Source organism: Amblyomma maculatum, chromosome 4 (assembly GCF_055883805.1).
Source record: "Amblyomma maculatum isolate TAMU_Amacu chromosome 4, ASM5588380v1, whole genome shotgun sequence".
In the NCBI taxonomy this organism is placed as follows: domain Eukaryota; kingdom Metazoa; phylum Arthropoda; class Arachnida; order Ixodida; family Ixodidae; genus Amblyomma; species Amblyomma maculatum.
Window position 1 is genome coordinate 98,393,456 of NC_139347.1, and position 13,277 is coordinate 98,406,732.

Consider the following 13,277-nt stretch of genomic DNA (forward strand, 5'->3'; position numbering starts at 1 on the left):
ATGATCATGATAAAACAGTTCTTATTGACAATCTATCATATATGATTCTAAAATATGATTTACCTGGTCTAAATCACCTATGTAAATATGAGACACTGTCTGTTATAAAACATTGCTGTGTACAAATGACTATGACGGCCCATTTCCAGCTCGAATTAATGGGCGTGACTTTCGCTGTGATTGAGGGCCTCTTTACTGCATACTTGCATGATGATGTGGTTCTTCTTTATTCATGGAGAATGGAGAAAGATTATGAAATGATTTCATTCTAATTCTGGTTCCGCTTCATTCCGCTTCATTCTGTTCCGATTCCGATTCATTCTAGTTCTTTTCGCACTTTAAGTGTCCACGTGCCTTCGCTGGAATCGGACAGACGGTGAGATGACAAAGATAAAATAGCATTAGACGAAATTAATTTTTGTCTTAGCTGTCTCACCTCAATTCATGCATGCATTTTTCAGCCACTGTTGACAATCAGACTGAGTACACAGAGCACGATTAATTTCTCGTAGATGGCATGGTTCAGAAAAAGCTCAGAAAATATGGTTCATGATGTATTTCCAACAGATCAGAAAGAAAATGCGTCCCGTGTTTATGGTTTGGAGTAGGCTTCAAACTGCGGTGCGCTTGCCTCTGCAGCTTTTTTTTTCTTCAGAGTGGTATTTATTGCAGTGAAATAACATTGTATATACATGAAGAAACTTTTAGGAAAACATTTTCAAATCAACACGATATGAACATGCGTCCCTAAGCAGTAAATCACTAAACAAGAGGCAATGCGGAGCACACCACTTAGAGGGGAACTGTGGTTTAGACCAGGTCTAGGGATACACTTAACCTTAGATGAACAATCATTCTATGTACTGAAGTGGTAATTTGCAGAAGCAACAGATTCACAATGCCGGACCTTCATGTCTGCTTTCCAGAGACTGTGGCCATGAAAAGCACTTGCCGAACACCTAACCAAAAAACGGCAGTGCAGTGAGATATCATAGATATATGCGGTGTCAAATTAAGCTTATTTTTCAATGTTCATTGCAAAGTATCCCAGAACTATACAACTTTGTAAATGATGAAACAATGGTCTTCTGAAACATCACCAAGGTGGCTAATTATCTCAGACACAAAAATGTCATTTATGTCTAACCACACTTGAGGGCAATGTCTTGGTGTGTAACTTATACAAAATGATTTTGCGCATTTAGAGGGAAGCATTTTATGTAATCTTAGGAGTGTGTCCTGTCCAGGAAACAAAAATACACGGAGCGGCACATCGGCAGAGAGAAATGCACACAAATAAATCCTTGTATGACCATTTTCTCGACACTGAAAACAGGAACTCCCGGGAGAAACGAATAAGCAAGAAACCAACAACTAAATACACCCCCTGCTCTAAACCCCGCAAACGCCGACGGTCAGGACCATGAAAAGACAGTCAGGCACGGTAAAACATCGACTCAATTGATTTACAATGATGTGCGTACTATTGGGCGTGAAATGTGTCGCGGAAGAACACGAAACCTGGAATTATCTGTCGAATATACACTTGAACTTAACCAAGACCGCCAGCGCTTATAAACGGGAAGAAGTTCTCACCCTTCCCATAGATTAAAAACACGAATCCCACACAGAAGTAGCGAACACTCGGTGGAAACGCTGGACGTTAAGCCTAGTGCAATGAATAATTTAGAGCACATAATAAATTTCAGTGACAAGAAGCAGATTACAAGCGATAGCCCTGCTAGGAATCTATAGAGGCCACAGGGGAAAAAGTGTGAGCGTAGCGCTGTTGAGTTGTCACGCGATCTTTCCTGTATTGTGCAGTATGCTTAAAGGCACTCAAATCAACTCCAAATTAGCCTCCCTCGCTTTGGGGCGTTAGACCTCCCAAACTAAATCAAATGAGCTACAAACTGATTCAGAGATCTACATGCCTATGCCACACCAGCATACCCAGCAGATGTGAATCCCCACATACTAAACCAGAGACTGCAACTCAGGTAACGATTAATTCGAACTACTGGCACAAACCCAAAGTCATCTGTTAAACGGATGATCTCTGTAGTGTATCTTTATCGCATCGTCACGACACTGCATTTCTTGCGCCATCACTTATCAGCCACGCAAGTAGCGGTGGGCGTATCACTCGTTCTTCATGCTATAAAAACGGCTGTGCATCAATAAAGATTGTTCAGTTCCACCCTGGCGTCCGACTGAGTTACAACAGCTGGCGACGAGGCGGCGACGGTGACGGCCGGCGATGGCCGTCGGCAGGATCGGCGAGTACCGTCTCGGCACGAACGCGTCATGGGACGAATACGTCGAGCGCCTGGAAATGTTCTGCGAAGCGAACCAGATAACGAAGGAAGAGCAGAAGAGGGCAGTCCTGCTGAGTTGCTGCGGCGAAGAGGCGTACGGGCTCATCGTAACTTTGGTGAAGCCAGCAAGACCGACAACAGCAACTTACGATGAAATTAAGACAGCGGTTCGCAAGCACCTGCATCCGAGGCCTTCAGAGCTGTACGCAAGATTTTTGTTCTACAGAAGAAACCAGGCTGCCGAGGAATCTGTTGCGGACTACGTAACGGCGCTGCGGAAGCTAGCCGAAGACTGCGGGTTCAGCGACAAGCAACTCCCACTGGACATCATGATGCGGGATCGTTTCGTATGTGGTCTCCAAAACGAAGGAGTTCAGCAGCGACTACTCGCAGAAAGCGACCTTACATTTACGGTTGCATACGACTTGGCCGCGACCGCAGAAGCAACAGCCAAGCAACAGCAAGACATACGGAAGCAAGGCCGAGACGAGACAGCGGACAACCAGGGTGTGATACAAGTAACCCGCCCGAAACAAGCCTTCAAGAGAGAGAGCTGGAACTGCTACCGGTGCAACGGTAAGCACGCTCCTCATTTATGCCGTTTCAGAAAAGCGACATGCTTCAAATGCAAAAACGTTGGCCACATAGCAAAGGCTTGCCGTTCAAAAGACGAACCTAGAGAGGCCCGGAAGACCATACGTCAGGAAAAAAGGGCAAATAACGACAAGGGCGTGTACGAAATGAGTGCATTATTTTCACTCTGCGAAGTGAATGAGCAGGACCAGAAGTTCATTGTTCAAGTCGTAATTGAAGGGCATGAAGTCCCGATGGAGGTTGATTCCGGAGCGTCGTGCTCAATTGTGAGTGAAGACACATTTCGAGCAATCGAGGGAAGCGGGTGTAAAATTCCGCTGAAAGATTCCGGAACAACTATCGTAACATGGTCCAAAGAGGCGTTACCTGTTTTGGGTCGTGCAGTAGTCTTTGTGGAATTCAAAGGCCGGAAGGCAAAGCTACCTTTGCTGGTAGTAAAGAAGCAAGGCAACAGCCTTATTGGACGAAACTGGTTTACTCCGTTAGGCATTGGCTTGCGAGGAATCCAACAAATGAGCGTGGAAGACGTGCCTTCAAGATTTTGTGAAGTGTTTCGCAGGGACCTTCCTGGCTTCAACGGACCCCCAGTTCATATCGAGCTGAAAGACTACGCCCAACCAGTGTTTCTCAAAAGTCGACCAGTGCCACTGGCACTCAAGGATGCCGTGGCCGAAGAAATTGACCGCTTGGTGCAACAAGGCGTATGGGAACCCGTTGAATACTCAAACTGGGCTACGCCACTGGTAGTGGTAAGAAAAAAGACGGCACTTTGCGTTTGTGCGGCGACTATCGTAGCACAGTAAACAAGTCTCTAAAAAACAGCGGGTACCTACTGCCCACTACAATGGAAATGCTGACTACTTTGGGTTCAAGCAAGTGGTTTACTAAGCTAGATCTAGCCCAGGCTTATCAACAGCTTACGCTAGACGACGAGTCGGCTGAGGTGCTCACAGTTAACACGATTAAAGGACTTTTCAAGGTTAAACGTTTACCTTTTGGTATCTCAGTGGCTCCGTGGGTGTTTCAACGCGTCATCGACACACTCTTAGCAGGCATTCCCGGCGTGAAAGCTTATCTCGATGACATCTTGATATCTGGAAGCAATGCCGAGGAGCACGCCGAGCGATTGCAGACCGTACTAGAGCGTCTTCAGAAGGCACAGCTAAGAGTAAATAAAGAAAAGTGTGAATTCAAACAAACAAGCATTGAATTTTTGGGTCACAAGATTGATGACGCAGGCATACACCCCAGTCAAAGCAAGACGGACGCCATCCAGCAAGCGCCGGCGCCCAAGAGCAAGAGAGAGCTGCAAGCTTTCTTGGGGTTGCTCAATTTTTACAGCAGTTTCCTCAAGGGAAAGACGGAAGCGGCCGAGCCACTGTACAGACTCCTCGATCGTGACCATGAATGGGAGTGGACAGGTGAGCACCAATGTGCCTTTGACAAGCTGAAACAATTGCTCAGCTCAGACTCTGTACTAGCTCCTTATGACAGCAAGCGTCCTTTGGTTTTGTGTTGCGACGCATCTCCTGTTGGGGTGGGGGCAGTACTAGCTCATCGTGCAGATGATGGAAAAGAGCAGCCTATTGCCTATGCTTCACGAACTCTTGGCTGTAGTGAGCGAAACTATGCCCAAATTGATAAAGAGGGATTGGCTGTGGTATTCGGCGTAAAAAGGTTCCACCAGTATCTGGCAGGACGAGAATTTACGGTGATAACTGATCACAAGCCGCTACTCGGCTTGTTTAACCCAGACAAGCGAGTGCCCGAAGTTCTGTCGCCCAGAATGCTTCGTTGGATTTTGTTGTTGTCTGCATATAACTATCGCTTGGAGTACAGACGAGGCGAAGACAACGCCAATGCCGATGCACTTAGTCGTCTGCCAGCTCCGGGAGACGAAGATGAGCCACAACCACCTGGAGACGTGCTGCTGTTAGAAGCTGTTGAAGACGCGCCACTGCAGGCGACGGACATCGCAAAGCTGATCAAGACGGACAAAGTCCTATCCACGGTAAAGGAATGGCTGCTCAGTGGCTGGCCTTCAACGCAACTGGACAGAAAGTTCGCGCCTTACGAGGTGAGGAAGACTGAATTGTCTCTGCATCGTGATTGCGTACTGTGGGGGAATCGCGTAGTCATTCCGAACGCAGCTAGAGAAAGGGTGCTTCAACTCCTGCATGCCAATCACCCAGGGATGAGTGCCATGAAAGCTTCAGCTAGAGGACTCATGTGGTGGCCGAAAATGGACCACGAAATTGAGGAATTCGTGCGGCACTGTCAACCATGCCAGAGTAATCGGCAAAGCGATCCGAAGGCTCCAGTGCATTTTTGGATAAAGCCAGATCAACCTTGGAGTCGACTACACATTGACTTCGCGGGCCCCGTCAAGGGAGAAGTATTTTTAGTCGTAGTGGACGCATATAGCAACTGGGCAGAGGTCGAAATCATGCCTTCCATGAAGGCTACGGCGGTTATCACCAGTTTAAGAAAGATGTTCGCGACTCATGGCGTGCCAGATGTTATCGTTTCAGATAACGGCACAGCCTTCACAAGCTCAGAGATGCAAACATTTTTGAAGTGTAATGGTGTGCGTGCAGTTTTCACTGCACCTTATCATCCAGCCAGCAACGGCAGGGCGGAGAGGATGGTAAGAGAAGTTAAAGAAGCATTAAAGAAGCAGCAGGAAGGGTCGACGCAGTGCAAGATTTCGCGGTTCCTGTTTAAACAGCACACGACGCCGCATGCCATCACAGGGAAATCTCCGGCAGAGTTGATGTTCGGGCGTAGGCTGAGGACAGCGTTGGACAAGCTTCATCCGGATAGGCAACACGTGCCTGAGCTCCCACGGCCAGATACTAAAAGGTTTCGTGTCGGTGACTCAGTTTATGCTAAAAGCTTTTGTCCAGGTCCAAGGTGGAAAGCGGCCAGGGTTGTGGCTGTGAGAGGCCCTGTGTCGTACACGGTTCTGCTGGACAACGGTGAGCGCCATCACAGGCACCGGAACCAGTTGAGGTGCGCCTGGACCAGACCCGAGCCTGACCAACTCACAAGTGCGGACTACCACGTCAGGCTCCCTCCTACTGCCAGGCGGCCAGAGAAATCGCCTGCCACCGCGGAAGCAACGCCGGAAGCACGTTCAGGTCAAGCTACACAGGAATCAATCGAACCGAGAAGATCAGCACGTGTTCGGCGACCTGTTGTGCGTTACGGCATTAATGATTAGCCAACATCATGATTGTGTTAATAATCTTAGGGGAAAGGAATGTAGTGTATCTTTATCGCATCGTCACGACACTGCATTTCTTGCGCCATCACTTATCAGCCACGCAAGTAGCGGTGGGCGTATCACTCGTTCTTCATGCTATAAAAACGGCTGTGCATCAATAAAGATTGTTCAGTTCCACCCTGGCGTCCGACTGAGTTACAACAATCTCACCGATGCTTGGCTTTTCAGAGCAGAAAAACACGAGGCCATCTGTGCAAATTCGTGACCGATAATACGAAAACTACTGACAGCTCTACTTTTTGTAGGACTTGGCACAAAGTGGCTACAGTTATAGAGCAAACAGGACCGGAGTAGTGGGAACCTTGTTGTGAGAAGCATTCCTGAAAATCAAGTTTGCTGGACAAATTGTGCAGCACAGGCATATTGGAAAGAATTGAACTTTTTAAAAGAGAGAGGAAAAAAAAGATTGAATGGGCATACTCGATCAAACAGCCAAAATTTTCAAGTGGCTCATCGAAAACATCTCATTATGATTTTGGTTATACTTATTTTCCCTGTAACACCCACTCCCTCATGTAATGTCTCATCAGAGACCTTTGAGGAATAAATAAATAAATAAACGCTTTTACCAGGCAACTTTACTGCAGTGCTAACTGCTTCTGGGCGTCACTGAAATAATGCAAAACAGCACGCCCCACATATGGATTTGATGAAATTACCGGCCCTTCAGGCCACATGTCTGGTGAGGTGCGATCACAACAGACATTGCACTCTGTATCCGATTTGAGAGGCCTATAGTGAATGTCTTATAACCAACGTTAGAAACCGCGATACGTCTGTAGCAATCCTGGAATCGGGATTTTCTCTTAGCACCAGTTTCAGTATTAAAACAATATGACTTTTCGTGCAAATTATGAATGCTCTAAAGCAATTCTTTCTCCCCGCCGATTTTAAGGCATGACTTCTCGTGCAAATTATGAATGCTTAGAGCATTCAGAATAAAGACGGTGACGAGAAAAAATTGCAATTTTTTCTCGTCACCGTCTTTAAGCTAAGATGCCATAGATCCGATCTTAATAGGTATCACGAACCTCTTGCTTAAACATCTCCCAAGCTGCAAATAATGGTACATTCATGGTCGAGCAAGGTGCCAAATCGGTCTCCGCGCTGCTCAACAGCGAAGAAAATCAAGATTTCACACAGCCCGCTGCTGCTAAAACTTGGATACTGGTGCATTCTCTACTCCGTAGAGTTTCCACAGAATGGTCATATAAATAATCAAAATGGACAGCGCAGGGAATGCGCTGTTTAATGATATATGTGGGTATGTAAACCGGATAGATACATGAATTCAATGCTGCCATACATGCGATAGTGATGGCTATCCTGTGTTAATTAAACCTGTATTGTCGATGGTATCTGATACAGGGCTCTTATAAGCGATTATAAGCCCTATATGGCCATGCGTCTTAAACATACAGTTAAAGTCACCTATGGATACCGAATAGCGATCACAGTTTAGAAGATGTGAAATATCACAAAAAAAAAAAAGAAAAAGAAAGATGCTCCCTGCACCCGATTATATAAGTATACACACTGATAAACCTCATCGTAACTGAAAGTCACAACATTTAAGGCGCTTTTCTGCGTCATCCTGATACATAAAGCCAGAAACAGTGCAACTGAGAAAGCAACCCGCCAAAAATACTAGCGAGTGCGACACGCAGACATTGCAATCTATTAAGAAGGGTCATTGAACCATCTCTGCCTTCTCTAAATTTTGTCTTAGCACCTTGAACAGCATCATTGGCCAGCGCCGTAGCCTTCTTATGTTTGCGTTAGACTGCTAACCGGTCGCGCTGTGCTTTGAAATCGTCTTCAGCCACTTTAATTAATGATACAGTTAAAGCACAAGAGCAAAAGCGAGACCGCCTACCGTGACTGCGTAGGTGACGTGCAAGGTACATGATGCTTATTACATCATTGATATCATGGCAAATGGCAATAAGTACTGTATATAACGAAAAAGGGGATTGTAAATTTATAATGACGGCAGAGAGTCGAGGTGTACATCGATAAATTTTGTTGTTCTAAAACACTGTAATAATACGTTGCTAACGTAACAGTGTTTTCGCTTGTTAATCTCTGTTATTGAAGACAAACACTATATATATATATATATATATATATATATATATATATATATATATATATATATATATATATATATATATATATATATATATATATATATATATATATATATATATATATATATATATATATACATCACTGCCCATATCCATATTTTTAAAATCTTCATTATCAGCCGTTGCAAATATGTAAGTGTTGTCTGGATGAAAAAAACACTTACCAGTTATGTAGGATGGGAGTTCATTAATGTACATACGGTAAATATACGAACGGGCAACGACCACAGCCTTTCTGAACTCCACCGTTTTTTGTGCCTCCAAGATATATATTTCAGGAGTTATGTTCAGTACCTGTAACGAAGTTCCTCGAATTCCGTACTTTTCATATTTTGATTATAAAATGTGACAACCTGCGAAATGTTCTTGTTAAATGAATAAAAATACCCCGTGTGAGTTGTTTTGCGCCATATTTTGTTTCTTGCTTGTTTTCAGCAGTATTCAGCAAAGAAAGTTCAGTTGATTTTCCTTTCATATATCCGTATTTCTTTTTTGGTGGTAACCTACATCAGATGAAAAAAAAAAAAATTGTGTTCCACAAAACAGTGCCTTCCCAGCTAGCTTTGCTAAATGGGAGATTAGATATGGAATAGGAGTTTTCTAAAAAAAAAAATCCTTTATTTTGCCTTTGAGGCTATTTATATTAAACTTTCTAAATGACACTTAGCATCAGTCGATAGCCGCTATGAACACCCAAAGAAGGAATGGTTTGCAGACACTTCCACACATCAGCGCACGGTACAGTTCCGTGACCTAAGCATAGGGAAGTTGTCGGATTTCGATCTTCATAACACCAAAGACGGCCGTCTTTGGTTTCCACAACGCCACCTCTCCTCCCTCGCCCGTACCCTCCCGCTTCAAACGGAAAAGGCGAACAGCGCATTTGTGCTAAATTTCTCCTGTATGCCAGCGCGTGCGTACTTTCGCTTCCGCTGCTTCAAGATGACGCTTCTCTCCACCGGGGCAGCAAAATGTCCCGCACACTGCAAAAGACGGCCGGAAGCAGCTACGCAACCTAACAAACTGGCGCGGATAAACAATTTGCTTGCTCCTGACCAAAAAAATAACTGAGAAGGAATAGCGGGATTCCTCCGAATCCCTTTTCCGGAAGAGAGAACGCGGTCACTCGCGCCAGTCACTGCGCGCGTCGACGTCCGCACCGTGGGGACGCGGGTGAGAGGCCAGCGCTATGGAGTGCGTACACAGCGTCATGCTCTCGCTGCAGCGCCTGCAACTCGCGTACGAGGAAAGCGGAATGGCGGCAGTGCAAAGAAGGCATAAAAGGCATGTTTCTCGCCGCAGCTGCAGTTGGCTCGAATAGACTGGCTCACAAACATCGCGCACCACCGGCACCACGCCTGCTGTTGCGTCATGCAAACGCCGCCTCGCTCCGCTGGTCCATAACATTACCGCATGTCCAAGCACTGGTGGGGAGACGGAGGTGGTAGGGGAACTCACCCAGAGCCCGAAATAGCCCGGCGAGCACGTGTCTACGCGACCCGATTGGATCGGACGGGCGCTGGATGGAATGCCGGCTGGACGAGCGTCGTGTATAGTCGATCGGTGCGTACGATATCGGCAACTTCGACGATGCAAGCTCGCCTTTAGTGGCTCTTGTTGTTGCTGCTGTTACCGTTGCTCCAGAGTGGGTGCGCGCGTCTGCACCGCGCAGTTAATTGCGTGCACCGCTGTCCAAGCTATAAAGAAATACTCAGAAGCAGCCACCGTGGAAGCAGCTACACGGTACCCTGCGTGGTGATGTGAGATGATGAGGTGTGCGATGGAGCCGCCTCCCGACACCCTTGCTCAACAGACGCGTGCCTCGTTGGGCCTGTGAGCCAGCATTAATGGTTGGCGTTGAGAGTTGGCAGCTGACAGAATAGCTGGATCGGGTTTATGAGTTACAAGGTGTCGTTACAGAAATGCTTTGTGAATTTCGATGGTAGTGGGAGTAATGTCTATTCCATGCAAAAAAAAAAAAGAAAAAAAGAAATCATAGTTTTGGAAACAGAAGCAGCCGCGGCTTGTAACGGGGCAAGAAAACCATATTTGGGAGACTGATAACGGATATCCCTACTTTCCGTCTCTCTGAAAGACGTGTCGGTTCTTGCAAACCGACCGTCCGGTCGTCATGCCAGGCGTGTTTAGCTGTGTTCTTACCAATGTTTGAAATTTCGAAGCTTAGTTCAGACACATGCCGTGAACACGCGTGCTGACCAGTATAGGGGACACCTGGAGCCTGGTTCTTTGCGACACTTGCTTCGAATGTGGAAGTTACATTGGTCGTCAAAAAAAAAAAAAATTGTCTGGGTCATCTACGGCGGTGAGAGTCGCTCATTCTGCTCCGATAAAGCGGTCGGTTTCCCCGACCCACTATTCTGGAGGGTCAGCGCCTATTTCACGCTCAGATGGCCGCAACTCCTCCAAAAACGGCTGTCTCGCAGTGAAAGAAGAATTGACCGAGTCCCGTGACGTAAAAAGTCGATCTCAACGTTTTCTTTCAGAGTGACGCTGACTCCGTCGGTACCGCAACAGGCTCTGAACACGCTGCGTGGAACTGTACCGACATTTCGCTCGGTCAGCGCGTGTAGCCAAGCGCTGCCGCCTCCGGCGATAGTCCTATTTCAGGGGCGACATGAAAAGGCCGGGCGCGCACATAGCGAGAGGCGGTGCGCAGGGGCGCGACGGTTGATCGACCGCGAGAATGCCCCGGAGAAAAAGCGCGCGCTTCTCGGCACCCACTTGGCGGCGGCATGGACGCGCAATCGAGGAGTCCAAATTGCGTCGGCACGGTCACCGTCTTCGCCAAACTTCCCGAGCTCGGGCACACACACACGTAACCGCGGGAGTTGCGTTTACGGCAACGTGTACGTGCGTGTGTTGCCCGCATCACAGGTATACACAACGCATTTCGGGAGCGATTGGGGCGCTCTCTCCGCGTGCTCCTGCGGTAATGGTCGAATCGCTATCTATAGGCTGGTATAACTGGCGTGACCACTATTGGGCGCAGTTCCTCCGTGCGTCTGTGACTGCAACGTGTACCTTTGTGGATAAAAATGCGTACGCTGTGGCAAACTATATGGAAAGGGAAAGGGAGCAGGTCGAATTATAGAACGAAAGCTGAAGCTAAAATAAAATGGAAATGGGTTCAGCATGTAACGTAGAGAAGCGTTAACCAATGCTTTCTAAAGCAAAGGACTGGCTTCATGTGGCAGGATAAAGCAGTTATTCAGGGTGGCAGATCATGTTGGGGGGTTGAGATGATCTCATCAGACACGACTTACTGGAGATCAGTGACAACGGTTAGAATGTAGTGGACGTGAGCGGGACTGTGGAATGGACATGCGGACGGGACGCTGACGTTGTGAAACCGGGGAAATGTGTTGATACAGCTAGAGCTGTATAGGCAAGGAAAGTAGAACACGCTTCCAGGCGGCAAATGACGGATGCGAAGAGATTACATAGAATGCGTCACAAACTTTAGTGCTTAAAACTACAACTGGCATCCATGACAGGCCCAGCCGGGGTGGTGCAGTGGTAAGACGCCCGACCACTGTGCCGGAGTTCCCGGGTTCGAACCCGACCGCGGCTGCTGCGTTTCGATGGAGGCGAAACGAAGAGGCGTCCGTGTGCTGTGCGATGTCAGCGCACGTTAAAGATCCCCAGGTGGTCGAAATTACTCCGTGGCCCTCCACTACGGCTCCTCTTTCTCTCTTTCCACTTTCATTCCCACCTTCCTCCCTTCCCTTACGGCGCGGTTGAGGCGTCCACAGAAAACAAGTGAGACAGTTACTGCGCCTTTCCCTTCCTATAAATCAAATCAATCAATCTTTGCCTCTCTTTGCTGCACTAAACTCCCTAGATCCGTTTTTTAACAAAAGTTTTTGTTAAAAAACGGATCTAGGGACTTTATGCTGCACGTGACACTGTTTCAACTAAGTTCATTGAAGAAATTTACATGTATCGGTATCTGCATGGCTTGATGCGTTTGTTGCGCCACACCTTTATTTCTCAAATTGTTTCCTTTTGTCACCTGTCGTGGATAATAATAATAATTGGTTCACAGGAAGGGAAAGGCGCAGTATGTGTCACACTTACTCTGTGGACACCTGAACCGCGCCGTGAGGGAAGGAATGAAGGGGGAGGGAAAGTAGAAAAAGAGAAAGGGGAGCCGTAGTGGAGGGCTACGGAGTAATTTCGACCACCTGGGGATCTTTAACGTGCGCTGACAAAGGGACTAGCTAACACTATCATCAACATCGCACAGCACACGGACGCCTCTTCGTTTCGCCTCCATCAAAACGCAGCCGCCGAGGTCGGGTTCGAACCCGGGTACTCCGGCACAGTAGTCGGGCGTCTTGCCACTGCACCACCCCGGCGGGTGCAAAGAGTACCAAGCGAAGCAAAAAAAGGGGACGAATGTGGAGGAGGCATCAATGCTTTCGCACCCTCAAATGCGGGTGGCCGCAGTGATGTCTTTTTTTTCTTGCGCAAATTTTGAAAGTGTGAATCGAACGTCATTTGCAAAACAGCGAGAATATCGTCCAGAGGCGACATAAATGAGCTATGGGGGAAGCCGTAGGGTTTGGCTACACTACTAGCTTTGCACTGCGCTATTAACTTTCACGCGAAGCTTAATGAAGACAAGATACACATCTATAGAGTTTCTTCCCTGCGGCAATAAAGGCACATATAAAATCTATGCACGCATGCTGCTCACTCTTCACTGCTCATCTTTTATACGTACTTCAACTCCGGCTCGAAAATGCAAATAAAACACTTAGTATGCCTGATGTTCGCTTCTGCCTGTTTAATGTTTACCGTGACTCTAAAGGCAATTAAGCAAGCACACCCGTATATCTGCTGGATAGCGTGCTAGCTATTCGCTTCTGATTCCACTTACACACCACCAACTAAGGCCTACAGCAA

General features: G+C 47.1%; 1 protein-coding gene across 1 annotated transcript; it reads left to right on the forward strand.

Annotated features, from left to right (window-relative positions):
* Window positions 1-2,064: 2,064 nt before the first annotated feature.
* Window positions 2,065-6,334, forward strand: LOC146191763 (uncharacterized). The gene has a single exon (XM_084602272.1). It carries the CDS (start codon window positions 2,261-2,263, stop codon window positions 3,713-3,715), a length of 1,455 nt encoding a protein of 484 aa, XP_084458398.1. The 5' UTR covers window positions 2,065-2,260; the 3' UTR covers window positions 3,716-6,334.
* Window positions 6,335-13,277: the final 6,943 nt, after the last annotated feature.

What these genes read in the sequence shown, in the direction of transcription:
- LOC146191763 (XM_084602272.1), top strand. Translation starts at nt 2,261, where the DNA reads ATGGCCGTCGGCAGGATCGGCGAGTACCGTCTCGGCACGAACGCGTCA.